The sequence below is a fragment of the Anabrus simplex genome, chromosome 3 (assembly GCF_040414725.1).
Source record: "Anabrus simplex isolate iqAnaSimp1 chromosome 3, ASM4041472v1, whole genome shotgun sequence".
Lineage (NCBI taxonomy): Eukaryota > Metazoa > Arthropoda > Insecta > Orthoptera > Tettigoniidae > Anabrus > Anabrus simplex.
The window spans coordinates 90,967,043-90,990,460 of record NC_090267.1 but is presented as its reverse complement, the minus strand read 5'-3'; the positions used below and the strand labels follow the sequence as shown (position 1 = coordinate 90,990,460).

The window sequence follows — 23,418 nt, the reverse complement described above, 5'->3', positions numbered from 1 at the left end:
ATCTTTAGAGATGAGCCTTACCCCTAGAATTTCGTGCTTGCCATCTTTAACTTTTTCGTAGCTTGCAAATTCTTCTCCCACGAGAATAAATACTCCCCCTCCTACCATTCCTATCCTATCTCTACGATACACCCTCCAGTTCCGTGAGAATATTTCTGCATCCATTATATCATTTCTCAGCCATGATTCAACTCCTATTACAATATCTGGTAAGTATATATCTATTAAATTAATTCTATTCCTTTCTTTACAATACTTCAACAGTTGAGCACTAACAATTTTATGGCATCCCTACTTGATTTACAGCTCTCTGTTCCCCTAACACCGCTCCCTAAGCCACCCTGTTTCCCTAAATGTACCCCCTCTAACCCTTCTAAACAAATTTCCTACCTTATATGTACCATTGCGGTTTAAGTGAAGGCCATCTGATCGCAGATCCCTATCTCCTACCCACCCATTAGGATCTAGAAATTTCACTTCTAGTTTCCCACATACCCACTCCATAGTCTCATTGAAATCCCCAATCACCTTCCTGTCTGTATCCTTCCTGCACAGTATTCCAATGATAACAATCTCCGCTTCCTTAAAGTTTACCCGTGCTGCATTTACCATTTCCCACATATCCCCAACTATGTTGGTACTTATTCCTGCTTGTCTTACGTTGTTAGTACCAACATGAAACACTACCACCTTCTCCTTTCCCTCCTCCTTCTCTTCTACTTTCCTCAACATCTGCCTTAACCTAATTCCTGGATAACACTCTACCCTGGTACCCTTTCCTCCACACACTTTCCCGACATGCCTAACGATAGAATCCCCCATGACCAGAGCCTCAACCCTACCCACCTCATTTGATCCCCTTCCCTCCTGGTCAGTCCTATCTTTCCTGAAAGCTGCAGAAGCTACTTCCTCCTCCCTTTTCTCCATCCCATGACCCTGTTCCACCAGTTTTTTTCTATCCACTACTCCACATTTCCATTTCCTACCTCTTCCCTTTCTCTTACTTCCACACTTCTCAGCAACAGTTCCCTGTTCCTCATCTTCCCTCGGTTCTTCTACCTGCCGTGACTCGTACCGATTTCTCACCGACACCTGTCCTGAATTTTGATCCTGAATGGAGCCCTTGGCCTGCAGTCTCCTTCCTCTTAAAATATTAGACCACCTGTCTTCCACAATTCCCCCCTTCCTTTCCCATCCCTCTATTACACATACTGTATGCTGTACATTTCTGGAGGCCTACTTTCCTTCCTGTCCTCTGAGAGAATCCTAATTACCTCCCTCAAGCTCTCCAACTCCTCCCTCATACTCCTTAATGCCTGGCCATACCCACAGTTCCTACACTCGCACTGCTTAACCATTTTTTACTAAATAATGAAAAGGAAAAAGTAAGATGACTTATTCTGTGCAAAATAAAAATGAAAGGAGATAAATAATGTCAAGGTTAGTTCACAATGATCACACGACAGTGTAAGTTAATTAATATAGGCTACTACTACACTACAATACTACTTAATTGTATAATTTTTTATTCCTACAACACGCAAATTCGATGAAAATTGCTGGTAATTACTAGAAACAGAGAATAATACACAAGAATTACACAATTCTTAACTGCAGTTAAGTCTATCCTAATTACAACAACAGAATGTTTAGTAAGAGAGTTACTACAGATACTACACAAATATTTCGCAGTAATAGAATCAACACACTACTTTCTAATAAGATGCCACAATACACTACAATAATTTTAAACTACGTTCAGACGTGTTCTAATTAAAACAGGTTATTACCATACCAATGTAAATGGTCCGTTATTGGAACATTATAAATTTTCCAGCCTAGCACACGGGGGCGAAACGCTGGCAACCAGGAATGAGTTAGCTGGAAAATTTATAATGTCCAATAACGGACCATTCATATTGGTATTATGAATTTACTCATTCGGAACAATTATTTCTGATTCCCTATGGGAATCAACATCTACATCATCAGGTTATTACCGTGCAAAAACAGAAAAGAAAATTACCATTAAAGTTCGAAATTCGCAAAACTACTCAAAATTATAGAATAGGCATCTAATTTCTAATAAGTTACTGTACTACACTACAATAATGTTAAAACTGCGTTCGCACGTGTCCTAGCTTCTCACTTTCAGATGCAGCAGCACACATATCCTGAAAACCAAGAAATAATTAGCAACGGATGATGATCTAATAAAGAATTTAACTAGTTCTGAATCGGCAAATTTCGAAAAACAAAAAACAAAAAGACGATGAAAATATTCATACATGGTCTTAGTATTCCTTTCCGGCAGTGAATTTGCACTGGATGATCATGTGCATTTTCAAATAATTGTCGAACTCGAAGCTCTCAATTTAGATATTCGCAAGAACTACCGGTAGGTGCTCAAAGATTACCAACAAAGTTAAACACGTATACAGATTAATATTAGTACTAGTTTGTCCTACTATGCTGTAATAGAAATGAAACCTGCTGTTTGCACAAAAATACACACGTATATAACAGGCAAGATACTATCTAATATACCGTATCTACACTACAATTCTCAACTGAAACGCGGTTATGTGATCTTTACAGATGGTGGATTACTATTATTATCTCTACTCCGCGGGACGGAGAATAAAAGTGTCCTGAAATGCGGAAAAATATGAGGTTGCTAGCAATAATTTTTCAAAAGTATTTCTGTCTAAACTACGCCAGGGACTTGAATTGTAATTATTGGAATGTAGGAACTTGATTATTAGCTAACCGCTCATAAATACTGAAATGTCGAGGGTGTGAAATATAAATTACGGATACTTTAACTGCCTTCTCAGAACTACAACTGATCGGAATACAAGAATCAGCTGATTTTTATTTATATTTTTTGATACACTACAGCCTTTGTTCACAACTGTAGTCAATAATGCTAATATTTGAATAAGAAGAGCGACAATGACCAATAACAATTACGTGTGTGAACTATTTCGCCAGTGAAATACTGTCTATTCTGTTGAAATCCCTTCTTTAAACAAAATTTACAACAGTGTGCGTTATTAAAATAAGTTGATACCTTCGTGAGAGGTGGGACCTTTGAACTGCTATTTGAAATACCCTGTCAAATGCCTGCACTAATATATATAACCGCTGCCGAAGTTACGACGGTTTTAAATATCCCGACTTTATAAGTATTTTATCAACAAACTTGTTGATATTTTAATAATATATTAAATAATACTGTTCTTTCACGCAGACCTAAATTACAGGTTGTAATCTAGCGAACGCCTACGGAACTACTCAGTGTGGAAACTGTAAATAAATGTCACTAATCGCAGATTACTACAAACAAACACTAAACACAATTATTTGTGCAGCTAAATGTATCACACACACACACACACACAAAATTTGGTAAATTTCTACAATTATTAACTACTTTATCACTGAGATAACACAGAGCTCTTGGAACAGTCAACCACTCGCTAGCGCATCCAACAAGTTATCCCATGTACACGAATTATAGACTGTATATTTTCCCAAGGTTTCTTCTTAAAAGAGTATGTCGATGATAATATTGTAAAACAACGAAATGCTTGTATGAAACCGTAAAGTGATTTGTACAAGCTTATAAATAATACATACATACATACATACATACATACATACATACATACATACATACATACATACATACATACATACATACATACATACATTATCATTATAGACTGTTATGCCTTTCAGCGTTCAGTCTGCAAGCCTCTGAGAATTTACTAAACGTCGCCACAATCCTCGATTTGCAACTAGTGTTGTGGTCTCATTTAGTTCTATACCTCTTATCTTTAAATCGTTAGAAACCGAGTCTAACCATCGTCGTCTTGGTCTCCCTCTACTTCTCTTACCCACCCTAACAGAGTCCATTATTCTCCTAGGTAACCTATCCTCCTCCATTCGCCTTACATGACCCCACCACCGAAGCCGGTTTATGCGTACAGCTTCATCCATCGAGTTCATTCCTAACTTAGCTTTTATCTCCTCATTCCGAGTACCCTCGTGCCATTGCTCCCACCTGTTTGTACCAACAATCATTCTTGCTACTTTCATGTCTGTTACTTCTAAATTATGAGTAAGGTATCCTGAGTCCACCCACCTTTCGCTCCCGTAAAGCAAAGTTGGTCTGAAAACAGACCGATGTAGGGATAGTTTTGTCTGGGAGCTGACTTCCTTCTTACAGAATACAGCTGATCGCAACTGCGAGCTCACTGCATTAGCTTTACTACACCTTGATTCAATCTCACTTACTATATTACCATCCTGGGAGAGCACACAACCTAAATACTTGAAATTATCGACCTGTTCTAGCTTTGTATCACCAATCTGACATTCAATTATGTTGAATTTCTTACCTACTGACATCAATTTAGTCTTCGAGAGACTAATTTTCATACCATACTCATTGCACCTATTTTCAAGTTCCAAGATATTAGACTGCAGGCTTTCGACACAGTCTGCCATTAAGACCAAGTCGTCAGCATAGGCCAAACTGCTTACTACATTTCTACCTAACTTAATCCCTCCCTGAAATTTTATACCTTTCAGCAGATGATCCATGTAAACTACGAACAACAAAGGTGAAAGATTACAGCCTTGTCTAACCCCTGTAAGTACCCTGAACCAAGAACTCATTCTACCATCAATTCTCACTGAAGCCCAATTGTCAACATAAATGTCTTTGATTGATTTTAATAATCTACCTTTAATTCCATAGTCCCCCAGTATGGCGAACATCTTTTCCCTCGGTACCCTGTCATATGCTTTCTCTAGATCTACGAAACATAAACACAACTGCCTATTCCTCTCGTAGTATTTTGCAATTACCTGGAGCATACTGAAAATCTGATCCTGACAGCCTGTCTGTGGTCTGAAACCACACTGGTTTTCATCCAACTTCCTCTCAATGACTGATCGTACCCTCCCTTCCAAGATGCCAGTGAATACTTTGCCTGGTATACTAATCAATGAGATACCTCGATAGTTGTTGCAATCCTTCCTGTTCCCTTGCTTATAGATAGGTGCAATTACTGCTTTTGTCCAATCTGAAGGTACCTTACCAACACTCCACGCTAATTTTACTACTCTATGAAGCCATTTCATCCCTGCCTTCCCACTATACTTCACCATTTCAGGTCTAATTTCATCTATTCCTGCTGCCTTATGACAATGGAGTTTATTTACTATCATTTCCACTTCCTCAAGCATAATTTCACCAACATCATTTTCCTCCTCCCCATGAGCTTGGCTGTTTGCAACACCACCATGATGATTTTGTTTGGGAAAACTTGTGAAAATGTCTTTAAATATAAGTTCAGTGTTTTAAAAGCCGACATGAATGTTAACAGTGGACGGGAAAACTCATTTTAATAGGGACTAAGAAGTTCCTCAAATTTGCTGACTACTACTTTTGTGAGTTCGAGAACACAGAGATCCATTTAAACAAACCTACACAATTGGGTTTTGCGATCTTAGAATTCGCAATATTAGAAATTTATTCTTTCATATTTCACAAAGTATTTGGCGAGAACGCCCGCTTATTATGTACTAATAAAGATAGCTTAATGCGTCATTCTCAATCTCAACGCACGCATCCATTGTAAACTATGATGCGAAATCCATGGTTGAGCTCCAAACTGGACTTTGAAACTGCACCTCCTGGCTATGTTATTAGAACATTCGGAACTCACAAAGTATAAGGATTATCGGCAGATGAGGTAAACTACAAAGAAATTGTAGAGTTTGTGGGTTTACGAGTGAAAACGTACGCCCTTTGTTTCCGTGATGGTTCATATACACAGAAACATAAAAGGGTACGAATGAACGTTCGCACTATTACCGGCAAGTGTGAAATACATTTCAAAGATTATTCAAATTGTATCTTTGACGATAAGGAATTGTTTATGGTTCAGTATGACATACGGTCTCGACAATACGTTCCTAGAACAATAAAACAACGTCGGTTGGCGCTGTCGTCCACCGACAAGTAGCGGATCGTATTACCAGATCGTGCCACATGGATATGAAGGAGCAACGAAATAAATACAACAAATTATTATAAATATATTTTATTTCAGATTATATACAAATAGACACAATAAATTACGTCAAAAAAGGAAGTGTTGAAACACTGATTGCATTATAATTAGCAATTCCTAATCCCCATCCACCTCGGGCTCGCAAATGCGCCATGTCCAAGGGAGCCATGTCTTGGGTTTCGTCATCACGAAACCCAAATGAGACTTGAACACTTTGTTCGAGCATAAGTGAAGCTCACTGTTTCATTAAGTTTCCGTTCGATATCTTAATAGGTACCATTCTAAAGATATGGTGCTGTAATGGCTTGTATTGGTCAAGGAGCCATTCAGAGCCCAGTGAGGCATTCCTACGATACGTTTTAGGACTGAAGGTAGACGGCCATGGGGCGAAACCAAATTTCCAAAGAGTTTGCTGGGACTGCTCTTCCGTTCCTTTCACAGACAAGAAAGTAAATGGTGCAGGCATTCCCATAGGCTCTATCTTATCTGGATATAGAAGGTCACTTTCTACATTGGTCTGTACCTCAAATTCGACTGTGTCACTTGCACCCAAGATATGAATCAAATCCCTATTTCGTCAAGTGAAGATTGCCATGGGGTCAAAAGACCAATTAGACTTAACTGCCTTCTTTCGTCTACCATACCAAATGCGTGATCCAGACGGAGCCAGAGCTTATCTTCTTCTGTAGAAGGTGAGGCTAGCAGTTCGTGCTCTGTATATTCCAGATAATTTAATACATATCCTTGATAACGATTATCGTTATTCTCCTAGTTCCCGTGAATATGGGAAGCAGTTTCATACAACTTCAGTTTTTCAAACTTATCTGCCTTTGGTAAAGTATATAGAAAATTGGAACGCCCACTCGCCATAAAATCTTTCCATTTTATCGTACCGACACTATCATTGTCGGAAATGGTGTGCCCAGTAGTTGACTGATACTGATACTTCGGGATGAAATGAATGACCCTAATCTGTTGCGCAAACGAAGCCCTGTCAATGGGCGTGTTACTTCGTACCTGCAGTTCATCTGTCAGGATGATGAAATTAGTCATCCTAACCTTCGGCTTATGAATGCGATGGCCTAGACAGCACGACATGATGTGCTTTATAACACTACATAACACTATAACACTACACTAACATAGCCATCAAGCCAATGGTTAATGGCAGTGTAGACAACTCTGTTGATAGTTCCTCCAATGACCGTTGGGTAAAGGTGAACGTGACATGCTTAAATGGGAGAGACCGTTCTACCAGCGATTCACTCTCGCCAGGAATTATACAAGCCTGTCCCGAATTGCCAGTACCACCAGTAGATCCAGCTTCCCGTTTCACCCATTGCACAGATGGTTCCTCAGCATTGCCGTCGTCGATTGATCGTTTTCGAGCCAAAGTTCCATCCGATTTCAAAATTGTGAGATCCTGAGCATTTAAACGACCCAATCAGCAAATTGGTTCGGTGTGATTTGTCTCACACACGAAAAAGGCACCTGTAAATTGTATTTCACCATGCGATTAGCCAAGGATTGCTCGTCACATTCACCTAAGTAACCTTTACCCAAAAATTTCGAATTGCCCGATATTAACACAGGTGTGCGAAGCAAATCCTGTTTTGTTGAATACTTTTTGGAAATCCGAATGGGAGCACCAGCAAGAGCAGATTTCATATCCTCACAAGTAGATTCCACCAAAAATGATTCGTCGATTACAATGACAGATTTATTAAGAAAATTTTCAAATGAAAACTCTGACAGTGAACCTACACTAGAGGCAAAACCAGTCAAGAAGTGTGTGGCAATGCTTTGCACTACAAAACTCCTTCCTGTGTTACTTGGTCCATAGAGAAAGTGCGAGTTAATCTTGGGTTGTTCCTCATTAAGAATTTTCTGCAGACAAAATCAATATGAACAATATTATTTCTATAAAACAATTCAGATATTGTATCTCTGCTAAAGCTGGTGCCATCAACTGCGCAATTTAACAGATGTTGAAATATAATTTTCCTTTCAGAACAAAGTTTTTCTTTAATATAACATGAAATTTTATTTTGAATTTCCCTAGCTAACACCTGGGAATAATATCCAGTAAGGAGTGTCCATTCGTCCGCTGTACATAAATCGTATAATAAACTATGCGAGGTAGGCTTGTACTTCCTACTTAATGACTCAAGAATATTGTTTGAACCTTTTTTTGATGGCGAAGTACTCCCAGCTCGGTGTGACGGTCCAGGGAGATGGTTGTCCAGGGGTGGTTCAGGTGTTGTGGTAATCCGCCTCTTCCGGGTCAGCTCCAGGAACCGCCGAGAGTCCTCCTTTTGAAGATGGATCGATTGTGGCACTGTGACGAACTCAGCCCATTCCCCAAATTTGTGGTAAATAGACTCACACTTTGAAAAGTACGGAAGGTGCAGAAGTACGATATCGTCTCCCTGCAGGTCGAACTTGCAATTTGGTTGCTGAAAAATACCTCGCAGAGGAATTGAGAGGTCGTCAATTGACAGCTCTGCTAAGTAGGCACTTTGAACGAACCAGCTAGAAGGTGTCCTTAATGCAGACATAATGAAGCTGATGAGAATCTGATGTCCTTATATACCTTCGCAGGGTATTTATACTCCTTTAATTATGCAAGATAGCTTTCTAGAAGCAACCTTTTAACGCCGCCCATTTTTCCCTACCTTATAGTACAACTGAAATTTGTCTGCGAGTAAGGCTAACGTTAGCACAGCCCGTCGCGAGCCGGGCCGACGTCAGCGCTGCCGATGTTATATATATACTACACACAGAAACTGAACGGATATTTTCAGAAAGACAGAGCAGCAGGACACACCGCCTTGATAACCTTGTCACGAGTGCATGAAGTGTTTGGTGAGGACGGAAAATCAGCAGAGGCAGTGCAATAAACTGGCAACCTCGATTGCCTGATCTCTCTCCCTGTGATTTTTGCTTGTGGAGAAAATAGAAGGGTCAGGTATACTACAGTAAACGTCACACACTGCAAGAGCTACAGCAGAAAATTTAAAACGCTATTGCTGCTGTCCCTCAGGCAGAACTGCTACGCGTGTCTCACAGTTTTATAAATCGAGCACAGCGCTGCATCCACGTCAACGGTGGCCATTTCCAGCATCTTCTGTGATGTTCATTAACAATGGTAAATTTCGCATCAGTCCTATTGTAAATATTTTCCAGGCATATTTTATTTTGCCCACCCTGTGCTTCTCCACGCGTTATAGCTTAGCAGCGGTATATCGGAATGTGGCCTGTACAGTGAAAACTGGCAGAAAGGAAGGATAAAAATAATACTAACCATAATACTGACATACTTGTTAAGGAATATCTAGGGTTGCTTTATTATACGTAGAGTGTTGATTACATGCGATAACATGGAAATTCATTGCTGAATGGGCGGCTTCGTTGCGAAGATGTGTGGGAGCACATGTTTGACTCAGTTAAGAGAAGAAATTCTATCTCAACCAACACCTCACTGAAGATTTCTAGAAGAGAAGGACCAAAGAATATCTACTCCAACTCCTCAGCTATCATGAAATTTGACAGCCAGAAAAAGGAGACCTAGTCTTTTTACAAGATGGCCTACCTCCAAGCCATATGTGGTTGAGGCCTTCCGTAGATGAGTTACGTCATGGACGAGGTGGTAAAATGTGAACTGTTGTGTTGCGTAGTGCAGACCGAAGATATTTAACGCGCCCAGCCCAGCTGGTCATTCACCTGAAGATCGAGCAGGTTCGGGAGAATACTGAGTATTCCTACTTACATACGGTCTTAGAGAATGCCATGCCCACTGTAGACGATCAAGCACTGAGTTGTGTTCTTCTACACTCCATGTGTTATTAAGTAACCCTAGATATTCCTCCACAGCCTACACTTGTTAACACGAGGGGAGGTAATGGTTCCAAGAAAACCGCTGCTTGCTCTGGCAAGAAATCTTAGAAATCAAAACATGTTCTTCGTTTACACCTACTTTATTATCTGGTTGGAAGGAGTTGTTTTGCAGAATACTTCGAATGAAACTGAAAATTCAAGGCAGTAACTTAGTTAAAAATCCATTCGATTTCGGTAACTATTCTATCACCTTAGGAGAATGCACCTCCTAAGTACTTGGATTGATCCATCCGGTCCAGTTTTGAACTCTCTACCAGACATTTAGACCCAACGAAATTCTTCCCGGCCATTTTATACCTGTCAGTGAAAGAACCTTGTAAACAATAAGAGTGCAATATTACAACCTCGTTTAACTTCTGGAACTGAGAAATAATTTTGCAAACCTTACTACGGCCAGAATCTTAATATAAATGTCTTTGATACTTGTAATCCCTTCGTTAGGCCAAGATCTTTTCTCTTCGTTCTCTGTCATATGCCTGCTCTAGATCTAAGGTACATAAACATATTCCTCTCGTAGCATTTCAATTGCCTAATGTATACTAAAAAATTGGACCTGACAACCTGTTTTTGCACTAAACACACACTGTTATTCACACAATTTACTCTTCACCTACATGCTAAATTTGCAGCCATTTTATACCATTCATCAAAGGTTCCATGTACATTATGAATAACAAAGATGTAAATTACAGCCATATGTAACATGCGCAAATGCATTGAATTCTGATGTTCAGTAATGATCTTACCTTAGGGAGAGGTTTAGTTGTATTCTGGACGTGCAGCCCAGTAAGTTCCACCACATTTGGAAGCAGCGGCCGTGGGTAGGACAGGCTCCAGTGGTTGCTGAGGAGTAACAGGCTGTCGTTATGTTCAGTCTCGTACACTGACGGTGGTGCAGAGCCGAAGTACTTTCTCAGTAAGGCTTCCTGTGCAGGAAGAACCTCCGATCTCCAAATGTACACAAATTTCATACAGACGTAGGCATTGTAAAAGCGTTCCCAGAAAGACATGTGGTTGGAATATGAAGTCAATAAATCTGGCAGGTACGAAGGATTGAATGGATTCCCCATGTTGTTGTAAGATACTGACATACCTCCTAACGACAGTACTCCAACCACTGGTGGGGATCCCATTTGGTGAATCAGGCCGAAGTACGCTTCGCACATCACCCTTTCAATAATCACTAGATCGAATCTTGTATTATTCCTGAAAATATAGTTTCGAATATTATTAAATTAGTACCAATTATATTTTATCCAGCGTAGAAACAAAGTGAATTTTGACTTTTATATTATATTTATCTTTTAAATTTTGTACTTTACCATCATTCAGCAATCTGATTGTGAGCGCGTACGGACGTACATACATCTATATATATAAAAATGAATGTTTGTATGTATTTAAATAACACATCTCCTCCTAAACCACTGAAGCAATTTCAACCAAACTTGGTAAACTTATGAATTACTATTTGGAGACGAGCACTGTGGGGGTAAGTCATATGTAGCTCCCTTAGGTCAATATATAAAAATAACCGAAAAATGTATCGAATCCACAGTTTTCAGGGTCACTGAGATGAATAATGACACTCCCGATTTTTTAAAAGTCAAAGTTCAGCTCCCTTTTGGGGGGGGGGGTGCGAGGGGAGAGTGAAATAAAAAATTAAACGAAAATAGTGTCGAATACATAGTTTTCGGGGTCGCCGAGGTGAATTGTAGACTTCGGATTTTTAGTATCAGGAGACAAACCATGTGGGGGTAAGACAGCCCAGGAACCCTTAAGGGCGGGGGGCGAGGGGGGTCATATATACAAATTAACGAAAATAGTGTCGAATCCGTACTCTTCGGGGTCGCTGAGATGAATAGTGACACTGCGAATTTTTAAAATCCAAGCCCCATTTGGGGTGGGGGTGAGGGGGGAGTGATACATTAAATTAAACGAAAATAGTGCCGAATACATAGTTTACGGGGTTGCCGAGGTGAATTGTACACTCCGGATTTTTAGTATCAGGAGACAAACAATGTGGGGGTAAGACAGGCCAGGAACCCCTTGGGGCGGGGGGCGAGGGGGGTCAGATATAGAAATTAACGAAAATGGTGTCGAATCCATACTTTTCGGGGTCGCTGAGATGAATAGTGACACTCCGGATTTTTTTAGCCCAGGTTAAGCCCCCTTTGGGGTGGAGGCGAGGGGGGTGTGATATATTAAATTATACGAAAATAGTGCCGAATACATAGTTTTCGGGGTCGCCGAAGTGAATAGTGATACTCCGGAATTTTTTAATGTCCAAGTTCAGCCCCCTTTGGGGTGGGGGTCGATGGGGCAGTAATATATAAAAATAATAGAAAATAGTGTCGAATCCATAGTTTTCGGGCTCGTTGAGATGAATAGTGACACTCCGGATTTTTAGTATCAGGAGACAAACCACGTGGGGGTAATACACCCCAGGAACCCTTAGGGACAGGAGGGGGGTGAGGGGGCTGAGATATAAAAATCATCGAAAGTAGGCCTAGTGTTGAATCCATACTTTTCGTGGTCGCTGAGATGAATAGTGACACCCCGGAATTTTTTAAAGTCCAAGTTCAGTCCCCTTCGTGGTTGGGGGGCGATGGGAGAGTGATATATAAAAATAATCGAAAATAGTGTCGAATACATAGTTTTGGGGGTCACCGAGGTGAATTGTACACTCCGGATTTTTAGTATCAGGAGACAAACCACGCGGGGGTAAGACAGAACAGGAACCATTAGGGGCGGGGGGGGGGCGAGGGGCTCAGATATACAAATTAACGAAAATAGTATCGAATCCATATTTTTCGGGGTCACTGAGATGGATAGTGACACTCCGGACTTTTTTAAAGTCCAGGTTCAGCCCTCTTTGGGGTGGGGGGTAGGGGGGATCGATATATAAAAAAGAAAATAGTGTCATATATATACTTTTCGGAGTCGCCGAGGTGAATTGTACACTCCCGATTTTTAGTATCAGGAGACAAACCACGTAGGGGTAACACGGCCCAGGAACCCTTAGGAGCGGGGGGGGGGCGAGGTGTGAGATATTAAAATCATCGAAAGTAGTGTCGAATCCATACTTTTCTGGCTCGCTAAAATGAATAGTGACACTCCGGAATTTTTAATGTCCAAATTCAGCCCCCTTCGGGTTGGGGCGATGGGGGTAATATATAAAAATAATAGAAAATAGTAGGAATCCATAGTTTTCGGGGTCGCTGAGATGAATAGTGACACAACAGATTTTTAGTATCAGGAGACAAAGCACGTGGGGGTAATACACCCCAGGAACCCTTAGGAGCGTGGGGCGAGGGGACTGAGATATCAAAATCACCGAATGTACTGTCGAATCCATACTTCTCGGGGTCGCTGAGATGGAAAGTGACACTCCGAAATTTTTTAAAGTCCAAGTTCAGCCCCTTCTTGGTGGGGGGCGATGGGAGATTGATACATAGAAATAATAGAAAATAGTATGGAATACATAGTTTTTGGTGTCGCTGCGATGAATTGTAACACTCCGGATTTTTAGTATCGGGAGGCAAACCACGTGGGGGTAATACACCCCCGGGAACCCTTAGGGGCGGTGGGAGGGGCGAGGGGCTGTGATATAAAAATCATCGAAAGAAGTTGCGAATCCATACTTTTCGGGATCACTGAGACGAATAGCGACACTCCGGAATTTTTTAAAGTCCGAGTTCATCCCCATTCGTGGTGGGGGCGATGGGAGAGTGATACATAAAAATAATTGAAAATACTGTCGAATCCAGAGTTGTCCGTTTAAAAATATTTTAGAGTGGACCATGACACCTCACACTCTTTCGAAACTTTATAAAAAGTGTAAATTTTCTCCTTTACCAGCTTTACTGAATTAAGCAAGTTTTATTTTTTGTATTAGCGGTACTTCGGGGGCATCTAACATGAAAGACAAAAATAAGGGTATGATAAGTTCGTGATACCTTGGTTAATTCGTGATATTTTAATTTAAAAAGATAATAGGTTAAAACATACTGTATTAACACCATTATTTATGTAATAGTTGGCAAAAACATGGTATGACATATGAAAAAACAGGAACACATTTTATCAACGTCATTTAGGATAACATTTTTCTCTCAAAATGCTAAAATTTCTATCTGAAAATGTAAGGATGTTAAATACACAATAATATTAAAATATGTTCAAAAATACTTCTTACCATTCTTCTTTTTGTAGGTATCTGTTATCAAAATAAGGCATGAATTTCATTGTACAAAATGCAACAACAGCCTTTCCCCAAACGGCAATAATTCTCTGTGACCCACGCTGGATGAAAATAGTAAACCTAAGGGGATGTTGACAGAAACAAGACATAGGCTATAATAGCAATACCTTTGCGCGAAATATTGTACGTCTGAGACGGAATACTTCGAGACGGAATTTCAAAAATGTATAAACGAAATTACCAAGGTTTGCCCTATAATTACTCCATGACGGTCTCCAGCCTTCTGTCAACTGAAGATACCAGAAAAATAAGAAAAACAGACATAAGATAATTAATGTTTTGTTAATGAAAAGAACGCTACATTTTTAACCATTTGGGGTTTCAAACAGCACATTTATCAACAAAATTACTGGTTTCGTAGCAATTAGCTAGCTAGCTAGCGATAGGCTACATTGTGTATATATAAATATGATATAGTTAAGATATATTCATTTTTAATACTCACTTTATAAGGGCCTGGACTTGAGGAGAACCAAGCTGAAAGTCGACTACTTTGGCAAACACGTAGTTGAGGATAGTCCAAGTGTCAACAGGCTGCATCTTATCCATGGCATGGAATTCCATTTCTGACATGAATTTGTAGGATTCCGATACATCAATGTCGGTGAAGTTCGCAATAGCCATCTACAAGAAAATGACGATACTCAAAATATTTGTCTTCAACTTATAAATGGAAAGGGCTGTGGAATTAAAAATCACCCATTATTATATTGAGGTTATTTAATTCCCAAAGAACTTCATATTTCATTTCACAAGGAAAGACTTGTGTAGCATGTAACAGGAAAGAAATGTGATATGCTAGTTTTCGTTAATTACACACTCTGGTCAAAATGAGCATCTACAATGTTACGAATAAAACCTCGCCTATGTTATTGCTCTGGTTTATTTCGGCATGACCCAATAAATACACACACCCATATATATATATATTAAGAATAATCCGCCATGAATGGCCACACTCGTTGCTGTCTATTTACAAGTCTCTCTTCCTTACGGCACAGCAGGTGGACTGGTCCGTTCCTATTACATGGGACGGCTAATACTTTCACTTCCCCAAGTTCAGTCGCCTCATAAAGCAACTGTTACGTAGACCACTGGATTTTAACACAGGGCTACGGGCTACACAACACGTGATCACTATTCCTTGGTTCGACTCGAGAGACAGTCAAGTGATTCACACAGTCACATGCAGTGAACAACTAAACAGCAACAGCTCAACAGTATTCACAGCAGGACGATACTCATAACAGCGAATATTAACTCAGTTCCATTTACCTCCACACTCACGATAGCGGCTTCCCTCGCTGGTTACGGCGATCCTCAGTCTACAGAACTACACAAATACACAGTACTCTCTTTCAGGGAGTACCCAATCTTCCGTTTACATATGATAACAATGACATTTATAATAAGATACAAAAGTTGAAACGGCTGGAATTGATAAGATTTCTGGGGATATACTAAATACAACGGGTTGGGATATAGCATCGTATCTGAAGTACTTACTTGATAATTGTTTGCGTGATGGAGGTAAATCAAATGAATGGAAAATTGCTATAGTAGCCCCTGTGTATAAAAGAAATGGTGTTAGACATAAAGCTGAAAATTACAGGCCAGTCAGTTTGACATGCGTTGCATGGAAGCTTTGGGAAGGCATTCTTTGTGATAATAATAACTTCTTGTGGCTATTTCTAGCCGAGTGCACCCCTTGTAAGGCAGCCCCTTCGATGAGGGTGGGCGGCACCGGCCATGTGTAGGTAACCGCGTGTTATTGTGGTGGAGGATAGTGTAATGTGTGGTGTGTGAGTGTAATGTGAGGGATATTGAGGACAGATCAAACACCCAGCCCTTGGGCCACTGGAATTAACCAATGAAGGTTAAAATCACCGACCCGGCCGGGAATCAAACCCGGGACCCTCAGAAACGAAGGCCAGTACGCTGACCATTCAGCCAACGAGTCGGACATTCTTTCTTTGGCGAAATGAATAACTGGTTCGATAGAAAGCAGTATGGATTTAGGAAAGATTATTCCACTGAAGCTCAACTTGTTGGTTTCCAGCAAGATATAGCAGATATCCTGGATCCAGGAGGTAAAATTGACTGTATCGCGATTAATCTGTCTAAAGCATTTGATAGGGTGGATCATGGGAGACTACGGGCAAAAATGAGTGCAATTTGACTAGACAAAAGGGTGACTGAATGAGTTGCTATATTTCTACAGAATAGATCTCAGATAATTAGAGAAGGCGAGGCTTTATCTCACCCTGTAATAATTAAGACTGGAATTCCTCAAGGCAGTAGTGATGGGACATTCGATTCATTTTACTGAATCGATTCATTTGATTCCGTTCACGTTACTGAATCGATACAGTGATCCGATTCACGGCTCATTCGTCACCGCTCCTACTGCATCAGTGTAGTATGTGCTGGTAAGACAGCAGCAACAGCATTCAGTGCTCGCAGCTGCCATCTGGTCTTCATACTATGAACTCCTTTCTTAGAAAAAATGCTAGTTACTCTAATACATCGAAGGTTTCCGGCAACGCAGGGTGGGAAAGGTTAGGATTATGAAGGTAGCAGCCATGGCCTGAATTAAGGTACAGAGCCAGGATTTCCTGGTGTGAAAATGGGGAAACTACGGAAAAACCATCTTAATGGCTGCCGACGGTGGGATTCGAACCCACCACCCCCGAATGCAAACGCATAGCCACGCGATATTAACCGCACGACAACTCGCTCAGTCTTTTTTAAAAAGTATTTTTCTATCAGCTGAGGATTTTTTTAAATCGTCATATTTTGTATAGGCTACTCGAGATGTACAGTAGCCCGCTGGTTTTCTGATTCAACATACTGTTATTGCGTCTGTCCACATATGATTGAAGTCTTGTGCAACGATGTGACATATGAACTGAGAAAATACTGAGCCGTTCTTCCCAATATAAAACAGGTACTTTTGAGTGGTCATGAGCATGACTCATAGTCATAGGGCAGGCTAGAGTCGAGTTTAATTGTCAAAAGTCAATTAAGTTATAATACTAAGATTCATTAAACTAATAAATAGTATAACCTAATAGCCTACCTACTTACTAGCTACTTCAGAATTATGTTATGACTACCTTTTTAACACTGCAAATAAATCCATCTATTATTTAAACCTCCCTGTAAGAAGAGGACAGTGAATGCAAATGGGTATTATTTTCAAATGAGCTGAGCTCGAGAGTCCATTATAGCATACGATTCTTTCAGTCTAGCATGTCTCACTGTATGTCTCGCTGCAGCGGAAGCTCGGCTCTCCGCGTGTCCAGTGAGCCGAAGGAGCCGTGTGTATCATGCGTCTCACTGAGCCGCGCTCGTTCACGATTCTTTCGATGTGCCATGATTCACTGTATGCCTCGCTGCAGCGGAAGCTCGGCTCTCCGCGTGTCCAGTGAGCCGAAGGAGCCGTGTGTATCTTGTGTCTCACTGAGCCGGCTCGTTCACGATTCTTTCGATGTGCCATGATACACTGTCTCGCTGCAGCGGAAGCTCGGCTCCCCGTCAACATCCAGTGAGTGCGCCACTCAGCACTGTCCGCTGGGAGTAAGCTGAATCGTGAGCCGTGAGCTCGCCTTTCCTGTGAATCGATTCACTCGGACACTTGAATGAATCGATACACTGCTCCGAATCATGCATTCAGTAGCCAACACTACAAGGCAGTATTATTGGACCTTTACGTTTTCTTATGTATATGTTAATGATATGAGTACAGAAGTGGAATCAGAGATAAGGCTTTTTTCAGATGATGTTACTCTGTACAGAGTAAAAATAGTTACAAGATTGTGAGCAACTGCAACATGACCTCGATAATGTTGTGAGATGGACAGCAGGCAATGGTATGTTGATAAACGGGGTTAAAAGTCAGGTTGTAAGTTTCACAAATAGGAAAAGTCCTCTCTGTTTTAAGTACTGCGTTGATGGGATGAAAGTTCCTTTTGGGGATCATTGTAAGTACCTAGGTGTTAATATAAGGAAATATTTTGTATTTTTTTTTTTTTTTTTTTGCTAGGGTCTTTACGTCGCAACGACACAGATAGGTCTTATGGCGACGATGGCATAGGAAAGGCCTAGGAGTTGGAAGGAAGGGGCCGTGGCCTTAATTAAGGTACAGCCCCAGCATTTGCCTGGTGTGAAAATGGGAAACCACGGAAAACCATCTTCAGGGCTGCCAATAGTAGGATTCGAACCTACTATCTCCCGGATACAAGCTCACAGCCGCGCGCCTCTACGCGCACGGCCAACTCGCCCGGTGGGAAAGATCTTCATTGGGTTAATCACATGAATGGAATTGTATATAAAGGATGCAGATCTCTGCACATGGTTATGAGGATGTTTAGGGGTTGTAGTATGTACGGTAAAGGAGAGGGCAACACCCGAACTAGGGTATGATTCCATTGTATGGGACCCTCACCCGGATTACACGAGACATGAACTGAAAAGAAATCCAAAGAAAAGCAGCTCGATTTGTTCTGCGTGATTACCGACAAAAGAGTGGCGTTACAAAAATGTTACAAAGTTTGGGCTGAGAAGACTTGAGAGAAAGAAGATGAGCTGGTCGACTAAGTGGTATGTTCCGAGCTTTCAGCGGAGATATGGCGTGGTATGTCATAAGTTAACCAATAAGTTTGGTGGTGTCTTTAAAATTAGGAAAGATCTTAATATGAAGATAAAGTTGGAATTTGAGAGAAAAAATTGGAGAAAATATTCGTTTATATGAAAGGGAGTTAGGGATTGGAATAACTTACAAGAGAGATTTTCAGTAAGTTTCCAATTTCTTTGAAATCGTTTAAGAATGGGCTAGGAAACAACAGGTAGGGAATCTGCCACCTGTGTGACTGCCCTAAGTGCAGACCAGTATTGCCTGATTGATTGTTCCTCACATCTTCAGTCCAGCCACTCTCTGGACACCCCGATACCAACGACAGATTCTAGTTCAGACCACGGTGGGAACGTCATCCAGAGTCTGTACTTTGCTTTTTAAATATTGAGACTTCAGTTTAAGTACACAACTTCTTCCTAATGCAGTCCCTTCAGTCTTCATACCTAGGTTATCCCGCCTACAAACAAGAGGTTGTCACACCTGCAATCGAGCGTAGAAAGAGACATTTCCCGAAAGCGGAAGCCACATGTACAATTCCAAATAAAATAAGAAAACTGTGTTCCGCAGATGATTGTGAAAATGTAAAGAACACGCCGGATTACAATTGAAATAGAAATTCAAGTGCCTTTCCCACTTGCTGACCATAAAACAAGCACTCTAAAGTGAATTATATAGTGAAAAGGAAATCAAACTACCGACTGAGACAATCAATACGCAAACTAAGAAACGAAATAAAAGTCTTAAATCCTCGAATAGAGTCAAACTTTTCTTTTGATGAACAAGTTAATAAAATAAGGAAAGATTGTGGAAATGTAGAAATGAAAGCATTATTCCTGTCAGAACAAACAGATGCTGGGAAGAAGTATGTAAGTAATCGATAAACAACTCTAAAAACTCCTGTCGTTTGACAAAGAAAATCGCCATTGGGCTACAGATTCATTAGATCACTTCGCTGCCTCCGTCTTACGCATCAAAAGACACTAAACAATTATGTTTACTTTTCGAATGGAGAAACTGGTCTAGGATACTCCGGGGCTGAACTTGAAGAATTTGGCCTTAGCGACAGGATTACAAATAGGCTTCTGTGTTTTTTTGTTTCGAGGACTCTCTACAATTTTTCGGATTCCTGTGGCGTTCTATTTCACTCGCCAATTAACGGGTACACAACTGCGCAAATTAACTTTTAAGGTATTGTCTGAAGTGGAAGACACAGATTTTCAAATTTTGCGGTTGGTTGATGACAACTGTACAGTTAATATACGTAAATATGATGAAAAACCTGTCCAACGGGACCATCTCGCCTGAAATTCAGCATCACAATGACCAACATTGGCCTCTCTTTGTGAGCTTTGACTCTAATCATGTGCTAAGCAACATTCATTCCAAGTTTTAAAAATATGTGAGAAAAATGATATCAAGCATCCATATTAAGACGGTATATAATATACAAAGGAAGCAAACAGTGAAGCCTATTCGTGGTTTAACGAGGAAACTATTTTTTTATCTAACCCGGAAAAAATTAATGTCCAAAGGGCTAAATTTTTATTTCCGACGTATGTTACAGGAACTGTAAAAACACTACCCCTTGTTGCCTCAGAAGCAGTGCCAGATATGGGATCTCTTAATAAGACCTTAGAATTTATGGAACATATCAGGAAATGGCATGGTATTCATTACGTACGTAACATTAAGCACTCTTCTTCTTCTGTGGTGTTCAATCCGAAGATTGGTTTGTAGCGGCTTTCCATGAACTCTGGTCTCTGACTAATTTCTTCAAGTCCAAGTAATTATCACAACCCTTATCGTGAATGATTTGTATCATATATCCTAGACGTGGTCTACTCTTACAGTTCTTTCCTTCCACACTGCCCATCAGTATTGTGTGCAGAAGACGTTCATGCATCATGCACTCATACATGCAAAGAAATGCGGATAAAACTATCTTCATGGAGTCGGATGAAGAAAGACTAAAATGGCTTGAAGACACATTTCTTACTTATATCGAAGACATTTAGAGTGACCGAATTATTCAAGAAACTTATGAAGCCCTGGTTCTTACCACCAAGTCAACTGTGCAGCGCATTAAATATTTATTATCAGTTGGCTTCCTGAGTAGTGACGATATTGAACTTTTGCTTAGTCATCTAAGAAGAAGAAGATTCGGATTTAATTATGCATTTATGCCATGGAAGCGACTTTAATTACAGGCATGATAAAACCATCTGACTTTTCGAACGTGGAAAGACAGGCTTTCAGAACACGAGCTGCAATTCGTCGGAAAGAATCAAAAGATCAGACCAAATTACATCCGGAACCTACTGCTCTTCCAATAACAGTTTTGGAATTACTTGATAAGGCGCTTGAAGTTAAGATAACTGATAATTTCGCGATTATTCTATTTCCTTTCAGATGTATTATTTTAATAGGCATAAAAGATCTGCAAGTTTTAGATTATCTTAAATGCTATTGATGATATGACACCATGTCTTTTCAGATAAATCTGTCACTCTGGAGTTGTCTTCCTTGGCCTTTACAGGTAGTTATCTTGTTTGAATTGCGGAAGAAAATTCCAATTGTGAATTATGCCTGGGACAGATATGCTCGGTCACCAATGACAGTCCAGTGGTGTGCCTCATTAGGATGCAAGATCGTGCAACACCTCAAGAAAATTTGCTCATTTTCTGCAAAATATTCTGAATTTTACGTGTCACTCCTTACGTTATCTTGGCAATACGAATTTAGTTAATAAAAACTTGACGTTTTTGTCGTTTCAATGTTCCCTGTCGCATTCAAATGTGACGAGTGTGATCAAAGAGCACCGACTGTAACTCTCATCACAAAACTTTAAAAACCAATTCTCGACAATGGAGCTCAAAATATTACATTGGAAAAGAACTTGAGGACAAAGCCTTTAATTTGAAAGATCTTGAAAATGTTAGCGATACAAGCAGTGATCATGGTAAGTCACTTTAATGTATTACTTTTATTATTTATTGCACTTAACTTAGCTTAAGATACTTCCAAATATCACTTAAATATGCTTTACTTTACATCAAATCACTCTAAATCACATTTAGGTGTTCCTAAATTCATTATTTATAGTTTTTAACGTCTTTAAAAACCAACCTGTACTAATAATTTAAAGTATTTCGTGCAAGCAGCATAGCACGATATCGAGACCTCTAGCTGACGTTCGTAAAACTACTTGTGACCCCAATTTATATCGGTCCACTTCCCGGCCTTGTATATCCCGTAGGCAACGATTGGAGACGTCTTACTCTTCCCGCGCGCTAGGCGACCGCAGCAGCCAAAATAGCGGCTTTGGTCGCTAATGGAACGGCCAACACAGCGACCAGCAGGACGGCTGATGTTATCCTCAATCTTGACTCTTGAAATGGCGGTTGAAGAGATTGCTGCTTTAGCATACTCGTATATTTACCGGAGAAAACACGAACACTAGAAATGTTAAGCTCTAGATCAGGGATGGCAAACCTTTACCAACTAGCATGTCAGTTAAGGTCTTCATTATTATATTTTAGTGTCTAGTGTGCCATCGGCTATAAATAATCATGAAACCCCTGATTTGAACTCATCTAGGTATTACATTGCATTACATATAAATCCATTCTACTGGATGTTTCATGGTTTTACTTTGCAAACATCATTGAATATTCTATTTTTGCTTTAACCAAATACAATTTGTAAAAATTATGGCCATAGAATTGAGACGTACTTCTTTATTAAAGCCAAATGTTAAAATATACTGTGTTACTAGACTTTTTGAGCTATGTTAAAACTAATATACGCAACATTTGCTTTCTTCTTGTTGGTGTACTTCTGAGAAGTGTGATCACCACCTCTTTTCTCCCAGACGACAGTGGACTTTATCCGTCTTGCATCTAACCTGAGTTTTTAAACGGGAAATACTTAAGGATTTCATGGCTTTTGCTAGTATATTATTTCATGCTTCAGTAGACACGTCTTTTACCGATATATTTCTACCAATATCTCATTTTTTGTAAAAAGCGGACTTTATTCGTTTTGCTTTTAGGCGACTCAACAACCTAATTGATGCATTTTGACTGTATTTTAAAGAAGCCGATTTCCTTCCAGTACATTTTATTGTAGCTGCTGTACTCGACAGAATTATCTTCTCATTTCTGAACATCTGTATATCTGAATATCTGTTCACCCTACGAACTAAAATGAGAATTCTGGGAAGTCACCAGAAATAGTGCTTGGTAAATTTCCATAAGGAGACACAAGGAGCAATAATCTCGAAGCCTTCAACTCCTCCAATGTCATAAGATATTTGCAAGATTCAATTAACGTTGACCTATGTTGCACAACCCAAATCTCCTATACGCCATTCTTAATGCGAACTGTTGTACGCGTACGTTTTATCGTCAGAACGTGTTGTGATTTATTGTGAAAAAGAAGAATAAGAAATGTATTTGCGGAAATGCCCAAAGAAAAATCGTCTTGGAATTCTATTGGCTGAAGCAGTGCATCGCAGGGGATCCCAGTTTTAC

General features: G+C 40.1%; 1 protein-coding gene across 1 annotated transcript in view; it reads right to left on the bottom strand.

Annotated features, from left to right (window-relative positions):
* The window catches only part of LOC136866008 (UDP-glycosyltransferase UGT5), a 101,989-nt gene that overhangs the window by 37,833 nt on the left and 40,738 nt on the right, over window positions 1–23,418 (bottom strand). Inside the window, exons 3-4 of the mRNA XM_067142618.2 lie at window positions 14,696–14,874; window positions 10,733–11,192 (exon numbers count right to left, since the gene is read on the bottom strand). Of these exons, the coding sequence (XP_066998719.2) occupies window positions 10,733–11,192; window positions 14,696–14,874 (639 nt within the window). The remainder of the gene's footprint in view (window positions 1–10,732; window positions 11,193–14,695; window positions 14,875–23,418) is intronic.